The 14,199-nt window shown below is 52.0% G+C and overlaps 1 protein-coding gene across 3 annotated transcripts in view; it reads left to right on the plus strand.

Moving 5' to 3' along the window:
- MAPKBP1 (mitogen-activated protein kinase binding protein 1) overlaps positions 1 to 14,199 on the plus strand; it is a 50,778-nt gene that overhangs the window by 24,177 nt on the left and 12,402 nt on the right. For all 3 annotated transcript variants that reach the window (XM_065941018.1, XM_065941020.1, XM_065941019.1), the window contains exons 4-10: positions 9,526 to 9,588; positions 9,820 to 9,877; positions 10,827 to 10,997; positions 11,618 to 11,755; positions 12,021 to 12,203; positions 12,779 to 12,939; positions 13,731 to 13,920. In XM_065941018.1, coding sequence (XP_065797090.1) covers positions 9,526 to 9,588; positions 9,820 to 9,877; positions 10,827 to 10,997; positions 11,618 to 11,755; positions 12,021 to 12,203; positions 12,779 to 12,939; positions 13,731 to 13,920 — 964 coding nt within the window. The remainder of the gene's footprint in view (positions 1 to 9,525; positions 9,589 to 9,819; positions 9,878 to 10,826; positions 10,998 to 11,617; positions 11,756 to 12,020; positions 12,204 to 12,778; positions 12,940 to 13,730; positions 13,921 to 14,199) is intronic.

Consider the following 14,199-nt stretch of genomic DNA (forward strand, 5'->3'; position numbering starts at 1 on the left):
GAAGCCTGTGAGTCTCTTTCTGTTTTGTGAATAAGTTCATTTGTATCATCTTTTTAGATTCCACATATAAGTGATATCATACGATATTTGTCTATCATATGATATTTGTCATTCTCTGATTTACCTCACTTAGTGTGATAATAGGTCCATCTATGTTGCTGCAAACATATATGGACTTTACGGATTTTATTTTTTCATGACTGAGTAATATTCCTCTGTGTGTGTGTGTGTGTGTGTGTGTGTGTGTGCGCGCACACACACATAGGGTCCAAAAAGTCAGACATGACTGAAGTGACTTAGCGCACACACACAGATAGGTAGATAGATATAGATATAGATATAGATAGATATAGATATAGACATACCACATTTTCTCCATTAATCTGTTGATGGGCATTCAGATTGTTCCCACTTTTTGGCTGTTGTGAATAAAGCTGCTCTGATCACTTGACTGCTCTGGTCACGTTGACAGATGTCAGTGCCCTGGCAGAAAGGTCAGGTTCCAGAGTTGGTGTTCTTTTCTGTGCTGCCTCTTCACTCCTCTGCCCCTGTCCATGAGAAAACCCCAACCATAGGTGTTTGCAGCTTCTGTAGAAGTGTTTCTTGTGGAGACTCGGGGCCTCTCCTGCCTCTGGTTTACTGTCACCCTCTGTTCCTTGCCGCTGGAACATGAAAATAGGATGGCCACTTCTGTCCTCTTTCCGTCAACTTGGGAATGCCAAGATCCCCAGTATGATTTCCACAGCAACACCTGTAGTTTTTGTATCAGCTATATGATTTCTTAATTTTTTTAAATTTTATCATCCCTACCTTTATCAAGAACTTTTTCTGTGTCAGGAACTTTGTTAAGCACTTCACAGGAATTATTTTATTTAATACTCTGAGCAACCCTGTGAGGTTGGAACAGTTTTCATCACCTCTTTTAGAGGAGGGAAGCTAAGATTCAATTAGAGGAGGGAAGCTAAGATTCAAAGAGAGAAAACAGTTTGCTCCAGGTCACACGGCTAGTATTGGGATTCCAACTCAAGTCCTCTGACTGCAGAGCTCTTTTAAAACGGCTCAAGGCAGCGGGGGAGACCAGACTTATTTTTAAAAGCTGCTTTTTCCCTAAGCTGTTTACCCACTCTTCGAATGAGAAGAGTCCAATTTATGGGCAGCTCAGTGTATTCCAGTGAGCCTTCTGCCCCTGGGTTCTGGGGTCTGTCTCTTCTGCGTGGCCATTTGGCATTTGACGTCTGTGCTGGGGAACTGGGAGCTGAGCTGACTTTACCCTGCAGGGGCTGAGCTGGCCTCCTCCCATTTCCAGAAGCAGGGTGATGAATGATCTCTTTTGCTGGATACCCTGTGCAGTCTGCCTCTGGGGAATTCCACTTATGCCTGCCCCGGCCTGGGAAAGCCAGGTTCCTTCTTGTTGGAGGTGGTCCGGGGGCTGGATGTGGGACAGACTGGGAGGCTGGGGCTGCTGCTCCGGGCGTGCTGAGCCCTGTGTCCCTGCCCTGGGGAGCATGGAGCCCTGCTCCCGCTCTTCCCCACCTACTCTGACCCCAGGGGCCTTTAAGGGCGTGTGCTCCTGTTTATGGGCAGGCCCCAGCCGGGTGCGTGTGCCCGGGAGTCATCCTTCCAGGTGGTGTATGGAAGCTTCCTTGCTGTCACCTCGAGTGGGTTTCCTGCGTGTGTTTGGCTTGGGCCAGCCCTGGGCACTGCCCTGATCCACTTCCTGACCATTTGACTTCCTAGAACTTTGAGTTCTCCCTTTGCAAATGGCTTTTTTTCTGGGTGTTTGGTTTTGCTCTGTGCTAGCGCTCCCCTTGTACCTCAGTGGTATCTGGGGGAGCTGCCAAAGTCTGTGTGAGCCCAGCCGGCTCTTCCCCTCCACCTCCACCTTCCTTCTCTTCTTCCCTGGTGATCCTCACCCCCACCCCCATCCCCCACTCTCTAGTTCCTACTGCGCTTGTTGCTCCAGGAGCAGTTCAGGTATCCTAGAAACAAGGGGAGAAACAAAGCTCAAAAATTCTCCCAGAGGCCTAGAGGCAAACATCAAACCAAAACAGAGCTTTTCTGAAAGGAAATGAAACAGCTCAGGGAGGGTGGGGTGGAGAGAGACGTGTGTGAGGCAGAGGTAGGTTGAAATCTCTGGGAAGAGACCCTTCAGTTTTAGTGGCTCTTGCATCTCTTCTCCAGAGCTCTCCCTTTGCTGTTTTCCCCAGAGGAAACCCACCCCTCACCTGTCACATTTTAAGCCCCTTGCTCTAGGAGGCCGAGCTGAGCCGGTCCACGGATAGCTTTGAGGCCCTCAATTTAGTTGAAAACCCGTAATTGACTTGGACTCCTTCCCTCGCTGCCCTGCTAGAGGGTTTCAGGAACTTTAGAGCCAAACCCCAGCCCCTGTGGCTGCTGTGGAGTCAGTCAGTTTGGAGAATGGATTTCTCTTGACCCCTAATGCCAGAGTGCAGGACCTGGCTTGAGTGCAGAGCCTCTGTGCAGACCTGCTACTGGAGTGCGAGGTGTCCTGGAAAAGTGAGGGGCCCTATCTGGCAGCCAGGAAAGGACCTCTTGGTGGTTTAAGTCGGGCAGAGGAGGGGAAAGCCCGTTCTCCTGAGGAGGACCTCCATTTACTCAGCGCCTGTTGGAATCTACGCTGAGAGACCCAGCTCCAGGGCTTTGGACTGCATGTGAAGCCGCAGAATCTCCTCCTGGCCCATGTTCTAGTGGCAGCTGAGCTGAAGGAGCACGCTGCTACCTTCTTCCTCTCTGTGGTAAACACTGGGTGTGGGGTGGTTGCCAGGGAGTGTGTGGAGTGGCGGACAGACTGGGTGGAGCTAAGGAAGGAGGGCGCCTGGACTCGGGGCCCTGATGGCTGTGAGTCATGTGCAAGGCCGCCCGTAGGCACCAGTCCCCTCCATGCCTTTTCTCCTGGCTTCCCAGCAGATCTGACTCCTGAAACTGGGCCCTGTAGTTCTTCCCAGAAGACCTTGTTCATCCATACCATTACTCGTGTGTGGCAGATACTTGCTGAAAACCTAATCTGTATACTCTTCCAGCTGCGGGGTATAGAGCAGTGAATAAGACAGACAGTGCCACTGCTCCTTTGGGGTTTAAGGTGGGGTGAGCAGATAGTAAGCATGCAAACAAGCAAATGAGCACGATAATATCAGAGAGTGGTCAGTGTTCTGAAGGAGTGACAGAAAGGACAGTAAGTGACTACCCTGGAGCTGGGTGGGAGTGGGGCTACTTGAAGATTGGCTGGTCATGGCTCAGTGGGAGCCGGCCTTTGAGCTGTTGTCTGGGGGACAAAGAGGAATCCCTGTGTGAAGATCTGCACTTTCAGGTGGAGACCTCAACTACAAAGGTCCCAAGAAAGGAGGCATCGATTCACTTGTTTGAGTAGCTAAACAGCAGCCATGGTGGCTAGACCCTGGTGAGCGAGAGGAAGGGGCTCGGACCCTGCCTTTCAGACTTGACTCATGAGTCCTGTGAGATCTGCTTCTTGTCCTGGAAGGGAATATGTTCAGAGTCCCCTGGGCAGAGAGACATGTACCATGTTATTTACTAGGTTATTATCACCAATTTTCTTTTCCCATTCCTTTGAGTGGATGGCGGGTGGGTCTCATAGAGCATCTCGGAAGCAGCGACCAGTGGATCTCATGGTCTGGCCTAGGAGGGTTACTTATTTGGAAGGTATTGGATGCCAGGTATCTAAAGAGGACTACAATCAAGGATGCCCTAGGCAACATCCTAGACTCATCATCTCTTAGAATAATTAAAACCGTAAGATTTCCCCTTTGGGAGTGAATCTGGAGGGACAATTTGTAATTCCACACCTGGAGGAGGGCCCTGGATGGGAGACTGTAGTTGGGGTTCCTGTTGCCACTGCTGACCCCTGGATAGCCATTTCCTTGTTATTGATGCCCTAGGGAACCTGTCAAGAAGATGGCTAGGAGCGCCCTGCTGGTTATTTCGCATGTTCTTTTCTTCAGTTCTCACAATTGTGAGACATAGATATTATTACTCTTGTCTTATAGATGAGGAAACTGAGGTTCAGAGAAAGTGAAGAAACATGCCCAAGATCACACAGTATGTTAGCAGACAGGTCTGCCTGACCCCAGTTTTCCTATTCTTTCCATTATCACACTGCCCTCCAGCATCAGCGAGTCCTAGAAACCTAAAGTTGGGGAGAACTGTGGACCTGCCCCGGGGTCTGCTACTCAGGAGGTTTTTTGGGAGTTAGGGTTTTGAGATCTAGTAGCTAATGACTTAAAGATTTATTCACAAATATTTATGGAGTGTCAATTTTCTAGGCCTTTGGGATTTAACAGTAAACAAAGTAAACAAATATTACTGTCACAGAACTGGCAGTCTCATGGTAAAGATAGATCCTATTGCCTCCCCAAAAGAATATTATATGGAATATTACAAGTTGATGTGTGCTTTGGAAAAAGTATAAGCAATAGGCAGTGAGAGAGAATCGGAAATGTTGGGTTGTGGGGTTATAGTGTTCAAAAGAGACACAGGGTGATGTGTGAGCAAGGCTTGAGGACCTTTGGTGTGCCTCTGTGAGTCACCTTCTGATTTTACTTGGTCTGAAAGAGGAAAGTTTGGGTGCAGGGTCACAGCTCAGACCTTCTGTGTTCTCCCTGTGTGTGCCTCTTCTGCATTCCTTGCTCATCCCAGGGTTCATTTGTTTCTGCCTTCTGGAGGATGGAGAGTCTTAGGAGGCGGATCCTGTGGGAACGCTGGGCTCTTGGTGACGGCAGCAGGCCTGGGCCTCTCTGGGGAGGGGGGCAGTCGAGGGCTTGACCCTTCGGGTTCAGAGAAGTCCCTGGGCAGCAGGCCCAGCGCCTGGTGACTCCTGGCCTGAGGCCCAGAGGGACTGAGGCCTCGCCGCCTCCCTGCGAGAGGGAGCACTCTCCCTGCACCTGCACCCTGGGGTTCTGAGTTACGGGACCCAGCCGGTTGGGCCGGCCCAGCCCTGTCAGATGGAGGACAGCAGCCAGCCTTGCTGCTCTGGCACGTGCCGATGACTGCCTGTTGTGCTGGCCAGTCTCAAGGGATGTAGAGGCCAAAGGCCAAAGGCTGGTGCAAACGGCACCCTGCCCATCTCAGTCCTAGCAGACTGAGAAACTTGTCAAAGCTCAGAGAAGACTGAGGAGGCTCTCACATCAGTGTTTTTGAGGTGTCTTCTGTTGGGAGGACCTCAGCAAGGTGGGCACAGGGAAACCTTGGAGGTCTTTGCCGAGTCGTGCCTTCCCTTCACCATCTGCATTATTGTTCTCACAAGTGGAGCTGTGACCGTGGATTGGTCTCTTTCCAGCTCTTTCTCTTTGTTGGAAGGTCCCCGAATTTGAATAATTAGAAGTAAAAATTTCAGCTTAAGGGCCAGTCTCTGTGTGTTTTCCTCCTCGGCTTAACTCTCCCATGCCACTCAGAGACTTTTCCAGGCTGTGCTGGGTGGTTGGGAGGTGTTAGAGAAGGGAAAGTTTGCCTCATAGCTTGTCATCCTCTATCCACATTGTCTGTTTATGCACACACGGTGCTCTCCCTCCCACCACCGTGGAGTCAGTCAAACCCAGGGAAGGAGGAAACAAAAGATGCTACGGTCCAGCAAGGCTCAAGACTTATGTGCCGTGACTGGAGAGTGTGTTAAGCTGTCTAATGCACTGCCCTTGAAAGGTCACCATGCTGCTTTGGGTTTGAAGGCGCCTGCATCACCTGCTTTTTCTGAATGTGGAATGTGTCAGAATCTGTATTGATCCAATTCAAGTCAGATCTGCTCTCGGCCGAAGCCCTCTGCCGTGATTTATCTGGAGCTGATCTGAAAGCTAGGTAACCCAGAACCATTTAGACTGGAAGCTGTCACCAGAGAAGACAAGCCTGTGGAGCCCTCCTTAGCCTTAGAAAATGTCAGCTTTCTTGAAAATTTGCTGGGCTTTGCTAATGGTGTCAGGCTTGAGGGGTTATAATTTTTCATACACTGAATACAATATTAAAATCTAAATATTTAGACCTATGAACTTTGACCTATAACTGCTATAATTGTCATGTGCCCCGTTACGGTTTCCCGGATTCTGTAGCCAGAATCCCTTTTCCCTCCCAGCGCCCCAGTCTTCCCTCCCTCTTCTCAGAGGCTTCTGCCCTGGCGCCCTGTGCACGAGGTCGGTGTGCTTTCTCGGCTTGTCTCTCCTCTTCAATTTCAGTTTTCTCTTCTCTCACTTACTCCACTCTGCTTTCCTTAGAGCACAGCTCCTGCAATCCTGACTGTTTTGCTTTCGCTGAGATGCCTTGAAAAGGCCTCCGGACTCGTTTCTCCACCGTGAAGTGGGGATAATTATACCAACCACAAAACTTGTGAGGGTAAGCTAAGACCAGATCTCTCAGGTGCTTAGCAGAGTGTCCACTACACAGAACCTGCTGGATAAATGGTAACTCTTCTTGTTGGGCCCGCGGTGTGAAGAGCAGACCAGTTACTGAAGGAGGTGGAACGCCATTGTGTTGAGAGTTCACTGAAACCCTCGCGTGGTGCTTCCTAACTTAGCCGGGTGGTTTCGCCTCCCTTCTCTTTCTGTGCTGCTGTCCTAGTGCCTGCGGATAGTCTCCCTCAGCATTCCCCCCATCCCTTCCTTGCTACCTTCCAAGGTTATCGTCTTCTAAATGGATGAAGATGTAGTTACTTTCTTTCCCCAAGCTTAACCCAGTTCTCTTTCCTTGGCTGCCTTCCCAGAAGTAAATAAAGCTTCCTTTAAAGTGTTTACCATTACTCAGATCCTAACAGGACTTACCCCTGTTTTTCTGATGGAGATACCTGACACATAGCCCCTGACCACCTCATTCCCCACTGCCTGGAGTCTCTTTTGGCTTCTTGTCTGTGTCCAGGAGGAGGAATAGTAAGATCTGCCATTTGTTTGGTCCCACTACGTGTCCAAAAAATTATTTGATCCTATACAGAAGTCCTGATAGCTTGATCTTAGAGGCTCCTTTTAAGCAGATTATGAAATAGCTTGTGACTTACCCAGGGGCACAAAGCTATTCATAACAGAACAAGGACTCCAACCCTGGTGTCTGACTCCAGAGCTTACCATCTCCCCACTGCCCCTCACTGCTCTGAAGATCCAGAGATCTTCAGTGTCTCCTCCCATAGGAGACAGGTGGGCATGCTAGGGAGGAGAGTTGGGCCTACGGATACCCCAGTTGACCAAGCTAGGGGACCAGGGGAGCATTCATCCATTCAGCAAATGGTTTTGAACAACTAAACCTAACAGACTCTGCTAGACACAGGAGGCACAGCAGTGAGCAAAACCAGGCACAGTTCCCACCCTCGTGAAAGACACAGTCTGGTGGTGGAGGCAGTCTGTAATCAGTGTCCTACTGTGTAGCACAGGTAGCTGGACTCAGTATCCTGTGATAAACTGTAATGGGAAGGAATATGAAAAAGAATGTGTGTATATATAAAACTGAACCACTGCTGTTCAGCAGAAATTAACGCAACATTGTAAATCAACTATACTTCAATAAAATACATTTTAAAATGTAAAACAATGTTAAATTGCAGTTGTGATAAATGTCACAAAAGACTGGTACTGCTGTGTTGTGAGAGCATATACCGAGGCCATCTGACCTGAGATGTGAAAGAGGTTAAATGTTGACCAGTTGGGAAAGGCAGGGGGAGTGCTCTAGACAGGAAGGGGCTCTAGCAAAGGCGTGGGGTGGGAGGAGCACAGCGAGCGGACGGGTGAGAGTGGAGTGGGGCAGGGGCCACACCACCCAGGGCCGTCACACAGCCCTTATTTAAGGGCTTGCATCTTAGAAGTTCCCCAGGGATGTTCAGCAGGGGTGACACAGTCAGATCAAACAGACACAGTGTTTGATGTAGGGAGCACAGGACATCGCAAGACCTGCTCTCTAGCGGAAACTAGGTTTCTGAGCCTAGTTTCCTCACTTCAAAGCTTGGGAGAGTTGGACCAGATGATCTTTAAAGTTACCCAGCACATTGCATTTAATTCCTTCCATCCTTCCTTTTGGCTCTGAGTTTCTGTGAATCTTACCTGTTTGGGAGGAATTAGACCCCCTGCATCCTGGATTGCCCCAATAGAAGCTGGATGTGTGTGTGTGTGTGTGTGTGTGTGTGTGTGTGTGTGTGTGTGTTGGGATAGGGGAAGGAGAGTGATGGGGCACAGAGTTTCCGAAGCCATGTGATTTTGGTCAAGTTTTAAAAAACCCTCCTGACATGGTATTCTAGAAGGGAAGTAGAAGACTGGAAGTTGGTATAAAGAGAGAAGGAGAAAGTAATGAGGAAAAAGAAGCAAAGATTAGAAGATGGAGGGAGAAGAAAGAGCATTGAGAAGGGATTTGGGGATAGGTTAGAGAAAAAGATGTTGTGACTTAGGAATTCCAAGGCTTTCAGTCAGCTTGGCAGTTCTGGGCATAGCAGGTGTCCCTCAGAGATCCCAGTGTCCCCAGAAATTACCTGTGGAATTTGTATATTAAAGTCATTTATTGAGCCTGAGATGCTGAGCTGTCATTAGTGACTTGTACTCACTTTGGTTTTGAGTTCCTAGCAAGTGGTGGGTTTTAGGTATGGGGGCTGCAGTGCTTTCCCACTAATCAAGGCTGTGTCTGAACCATCTCTCCCCTCCCCTCACCTGGGGCAGCAGGCTCCCCACCTGCTCCATCAGCTAGTCACAGTTCTGATGCAGCCATGAGCAGAAGGGCGGTGAGGCCCAGGCTGCCGACAGCCGGGAGCCCAAAGGAGTGCATTGCTGGCTATGGCTTCCTGCTTCTTGCTCCCAACTCCTGCTACCTGGAAAGTCAGTCAGAGCCCAGTCCCATCCAACCTTGCCCTCTGGCTGGAGAGGGTGCTCCCAGCCTTCTTCCATTGTCTTCTGGCAGTCTGGAGGGTCCTTCTCAGGCTCCTTAGGGCCAGGGATCCTCAGGGCTGCGCTTCCCAGGCCCTCCCAGGCTGTCTCTGCCCCTCCCTCTAATCTTATCAAACCTCCTGGCAGTTCTGGTCCCTGTCTCCTACCTGCTCCATCACCTGATGCATTGAGGGGGTGTGTGTGCCGGGGCAGAGGTGGGGTTGGCCCTTGCCCAGTATACACGTGGACACACACATCAGAGGCCTCACTCCTGGGAGCAGAAGTATTTGACACACATGTGACTCCAAGCCACACTGGCTGTGTGTGCGCCTGCAGCCTGCTTTGCCCAGATCGCGTGAGTTCTCCCCTTCTGCCCCCTTCCTGGGCTTGCGAGGCTTTGGGAGGGCCTGGGTCCCTGCTGCCCTGTGGCAGAGATGGCGCTGGTGCTGGGGCACATGGCGAGCCATTTTGCAGGGAGCCCTTCCACCTCATGAGGCTGGGAAGTGGGCCCTTGTAGGTGGGAAAGGAAGCAGGAAGAACAAGTTTCCAGGAGAAAGCAGTCAGTTGCCCTCTGTGGCTAGTGATGCCCCTGTGAGCCGGTCGCCGCAGCTCTCTGGCGCTCCTGGGGGCGCCGCGGTTTGGTGCTGAAGCTGGGCTGCCTTCCTCATCTCCCCAGGTGTGTGGTCGTCCTGTTCAATCCCCGGAAACACAAACAGCACCACATCCTCAACAGTTCCAGGTAAGTGGGTCTGGGCCCTTGGGGAGCATCTCCCTGGGGAGCTGTGAGAAGGCACTGTCTGGGGTCTCTGTGGCTCTGGGGATGGGGATGTGGCTGGGCCCCCGGGCCGGCCAGGGAAATACCACCTGTACTGCTGGTTGTCTGCCGGTCTTGCCTCTTGAGGGGGCTGTGAGGGAGCCAGGCTTAGACCGGGCTGCCAGTGCCCCTTTGAGCCCACCTCATTTCTTGCAGGAAAACCATCACTGCCCTTGCCTTCTCTCCTGATGGCAAGTACTTGGTCACTGGAGAGGTGAGTGAGGAAGGGGGCTGCAGAGCTCTGAAGAGGGCAGGTGTCCCGGCCACAGCAGAGGACTTCAGCCCTGGGCCTGGTTAGGGCTGCTGCCACTCTGGCTTCCTGAAAGTGAAAGTGAAGTCGCTCAGTTGTGTCCGACTCTTTGTGACCCCATGGACACCAGGCTCCTCCGTCCATGGGATTTTCTAGGCAAGAGTACTGGAGTGGGTTGCCATTTCCTTCTCCAGGGAATCTTCCTGACCCAGGGATTGAACCCAGGTCTCCTGCATTGTAGACAGATGCTTTACCATCTGAGCCAACAAGGAAGTCCTGAACCGGTGTCAAATCCCAGTTTTGATTGCACCATGAAACAGTGATTTTGAAGTCTTAGTGGGCATCAGAATCAGCTGAGCGCTTGTTAAAGCACACATTTTGGACCTGCTCCTGAAGTTTCTGGTTCTGTGGGCCTGGGAAGGGACCCCAAAATTTGCATTTTCTAACTAGTTCTCAGATCTCACTGATTCTGCTGGTTTAGGAAGCACACTGAAAACCTCTGCCTTAAGATATTCCTTATGCCAGGGGGCCCCCTGCTGGGCACATGTGGGACACCTGTCCCTCTCAGTCTCTTACAGGGAGGCAGTAGGGGCAGAAATAGGTGTGGGTGGTAGTGGTCCTCAGCCCTGACTGCCCATCAGCATCACTCTAGGAACTTTGAACAAATACAGAGGTGCAGACCGTCACCCGGAGATACTGAACTGAGCCTGGAAGCATTTTCTCTCTGATAATGGTCGTTATCCTGAGATATTTACCATGTTTCCTCTATACCTTCGCCTATGTAGCACTCTGTCCTTGGCCAGGGGATCCTTAGAGAGACTGTGCCCAGTCACTGGAGAGGTAGGGCCCCCACCCTGAAAGGCTGGGGAGGCTGTGCCTCTGGCCCTCATCGCCCGTTCCTGCCTCTCCGCAGAGTGGGCACATGCCTGCCGTGCGCGTTTGGGATGTGGCAGAGCACAGCCAGGTGGCTGAGCTGCAGGAGCACAAGTATGGTGTGGCTTGCGTGGCCTTCTCCCCGAGCGCCAAGTACATCGTCTCTGTGGGCTACCAGCATGACATGATCGTCAACGTCTGGGCCTGGAAGGTAAGTGGCCCCGGCTGGGCTGGCCTAGCACCCTCAGGGGCGTCCAAGGGCCGGCTGAGGAGTCAGGAAGCTATTGACTTGAGTCCCTTCATTCCACTCTGCTGCTCAGGTGCATTCTAGAAAATGACCTGAAGCAGAAAAGAGGAACTATGTAGCCAAGTGTGTTGGTAGAAAGAGGCTAGCTTTATGCCTCTGAGGACCTCCGGAGGAAATGAATGTCTTCAGCTCCTCTGGAAAAGGATTCTCCTTCCTCCCCTGTTTTTCTGACCAGTAAATCCTGAAAAGTGAAAGAAAGTGTTAGTTGCTCGGTCGTGTCCAACTTTTTGCAACCACATGGACTCTAGCCTGCCAGGCTCCTTTGTTCATGGAATTCTTCAGGCAAGAATATTGGAGTGGGTTGCCAGTCCATTCTCCAGGGGAACTTCCTGACCCAGGGATCGAATCTGGGTCTCCTGCTTGGCAGGCAGATTCTTAACCACCTGAGCCACCAAGGAAGTCCAAATCCTAGAAAGAAACATTTTAAAGTACAAATTCTATCTTATCCTCTTCTATCTTCTGAGCCTCTTTCTTCTTCACTCCAAGAGGCAGAACTTTGATTCTTCCTTTGACTTTCTCTCCAGAAAAACATCGTGGTGGCCTCCAATAAGGTGTCCAGTCGGGTCACCGCGGTGTCCTTCTCTGAAGATTGCAGCTACTTTGTCACTGCTGGTAACCGGCATATCAAATTCTGGTACCTTGATGACAGCAAGACCTCAAAGGTGAGGTGCTGAGGCTGGAAATAGCCTCCAGGGCCAGGGTTTGCTCACCCACCCCAGGAGATGCTGCTCCCTTGGGCCCCCCTCTCTGCTTACTCACCAGCCACCCAAAGGTTCTGAATGAATCAGGTGCTGCTTGCGCCTAGGGATAGTCTCAAAGGGCAGGCGGTGGGGGGACTTACTGTGTCTCTTGGAACCCTCTCCCCAGGCCGAGTCTCTGGGGTGGCTGAAGGGCGGATGGGTGGGCAGCAGCGGTGTGTCTCCGCAGGTTAACGCCACTGTGCCCCTGCTGGGCCGCTCAGGGCTGCTGGGCGAGCTGCGGAACAACCTGTTCACTGACGTGGCCTGTGGCAGAGGGAAGAAGGCAGACAGCACCTTCTGCATCACGTCCTCAGGGCTGCTGTGCGAGTTCAGTGACCGGAGGCTTCTGGACAAGTGGGTGGAGCTGAGAGTAAGTACCTCTGTCCAGCTGGGAGGGGGCTGCCTGGGTCTTCGCCCAGGGCAGAGTTGCTGCCCATGGCCCCGCCCCAGGGGCGGGGCCTGCACGTGGGAGGGGTCCCCAGGAGGAGGAAGCTTGAGGCCAGCGCTTGGCCGGGTTCCAGCCCATGCAGATGGGTGTAACTGCCTCCTCTCTGCTCTCTCTCTCTCTGTCTTTCTTTCCCTTGCTCTCCTCTTCTGCTCAGAACACAGACAGCTTCACAGTAAGTGGTGCTAGACTCTTCCCCTCTTTCTCATGCTGTTCCTTTCTCTTTGCTGGGCTTTTCTTGTTTTGTCCTCTTGGCCAAAACCACTGGTGCCTTCCAAGGCTCCCAGACTCCCATCCCCAATCCGCACATGGATGTGGGCCCTCTGGCCACCTGCTGCTGGAGGGCGGGTGTCTCTAGGTAACAGCTGGGGGGCTCAGGCCTGTGCAGCTGGGCCGCTTTCCCCTCGCCCCTGCCTTGGTGGGTGTCTCCTCTAGGCAGGTGACTGTTGAGGAGGGGTTGAGGGGGTGGCCCATGCTGAGCCGAGCCCCTCTGCCTGCAGACCACCGTGGCCCACTGCATCTCCGTGAGCCAGGACTACATCTTCTGTGGCTGCGCTGATGGCACCGTGCGTCTCTTCAACCCCTCCAACCTGCACTTCCTCAGCACCCTGCCCCGGCCCCACGCCCTGGGGACAGACATTGCCAGTGTCACGGAGGCCAGGTGAGCTGTGCGGGACCCCTGCCTCCACTTCAGAACTTTATTCTGCACCCAGCCTTCTTTGCCTCTGCTTCAAGGTGAAGGTATCAGCACCCCAAAGATTACAGGAACGTCTCTGCAGAAACACAGGTTTGACTGTATGAGTACATGGAACATCGCGGGGGACCATGGAGTATCTCTGTGTGCAGGCGTCAGGGGGGGCTTAGTGTCAGATTTGGGTTTGCATTCAGTGATTTTAGGACTGGTTTCAGGGACTGAAGTTTTGCTTCGGCTGGATGCTGTGAGGATGTGGCGGGGCGAGGGGGCGGCGGGGGCAATTCCACAATTGGACATTTAATAATTTTTGTCTGAAAGGTAGAAGGAAAGGTGTGGTGCTAAAGCTGTAACTGATCAGTAAAGGAATAGCAGTCAGTCCCGAAAGATGGGAAAGGGTGATGATCAGTCTTCTCTGTGGCTGGTGCAGTGATCTTGTTTTGATCTGTCTCAGAACCACTGCAGAGTGGTCTTGTTTTTGTTTTGCTCCATTGTGGCCACAGGCACCTTGTCTGCCATTGGTGTTTTGAGACCTGGTCCGTGCTTGTCAGGAGAGCATGTGGTCCGGCAGCTCGTGCTGGGGCGGCTCCCAGCCGAGAGCTGTCAGAGCAGTGCTTTCCTCTCAAGCAGCTGGCTCCAGACCTGTGGGTCTGGAGAGGGCTCCCATGCTCTGCTCCTTGCTTTGTGGCTTGGCTTCTGTTTTCATTCCCTCATTTCCACAGCTCCTCACTCACCGCTTTGCACTGTCTTTTTCCCCACAGTCGCCTCTTCTCTGGGGCAGCCAATGCCAGATATCCAGACACCATCGCCTTGACCTTCGATCCTACTAATCAGTGGCTGTCTTGTGTGTACAACGACCACAGCATTTATGTTTGGGATGTGAGGGACCCCAAGAAAGTGGGCAAGGTGTATTCGGCTCTGTATCATTCTTCCTGCGTCTGGAGTGTGGAGGTAGGTGACCTGGCTTGGACACATTGTGAGGATGGAGAGTGAGGATACCCAAGCAGAACACTGTGTTCCTGCTCCCTCCTCCTTTTTTCAGCAGCAGCCCTGTGTATCCACATAGCCTCAGATGGGTCCTGGGGATCGATCTTGAATTTTAGTGCTTAAATGTCTCAGGCTTCTTCCAATGGGCCCCTGCCCATCCTCAGCTCTGCCTTGTCCTGGGCTGGATTGTCTTGAACAAGTTACTGAACTTACCTGAGTCTCGTTTCCTCAGTGGTACAATGA

The sequence above is a fragment of the Muntiacus reevesi genome, chromosome 7 (assembly GCF_963930625.1).
Source record: "Muntiacus reevesi chromosome 7, mMunRee1.1, whole genome shotgun sequence".
Taxonomy (NCBI): Eukaryota; Metazoa; Chordata; class Mammalia; order Artiodactyla; family Cervidae; genus Muntiacus; species Muntiacus reevesi.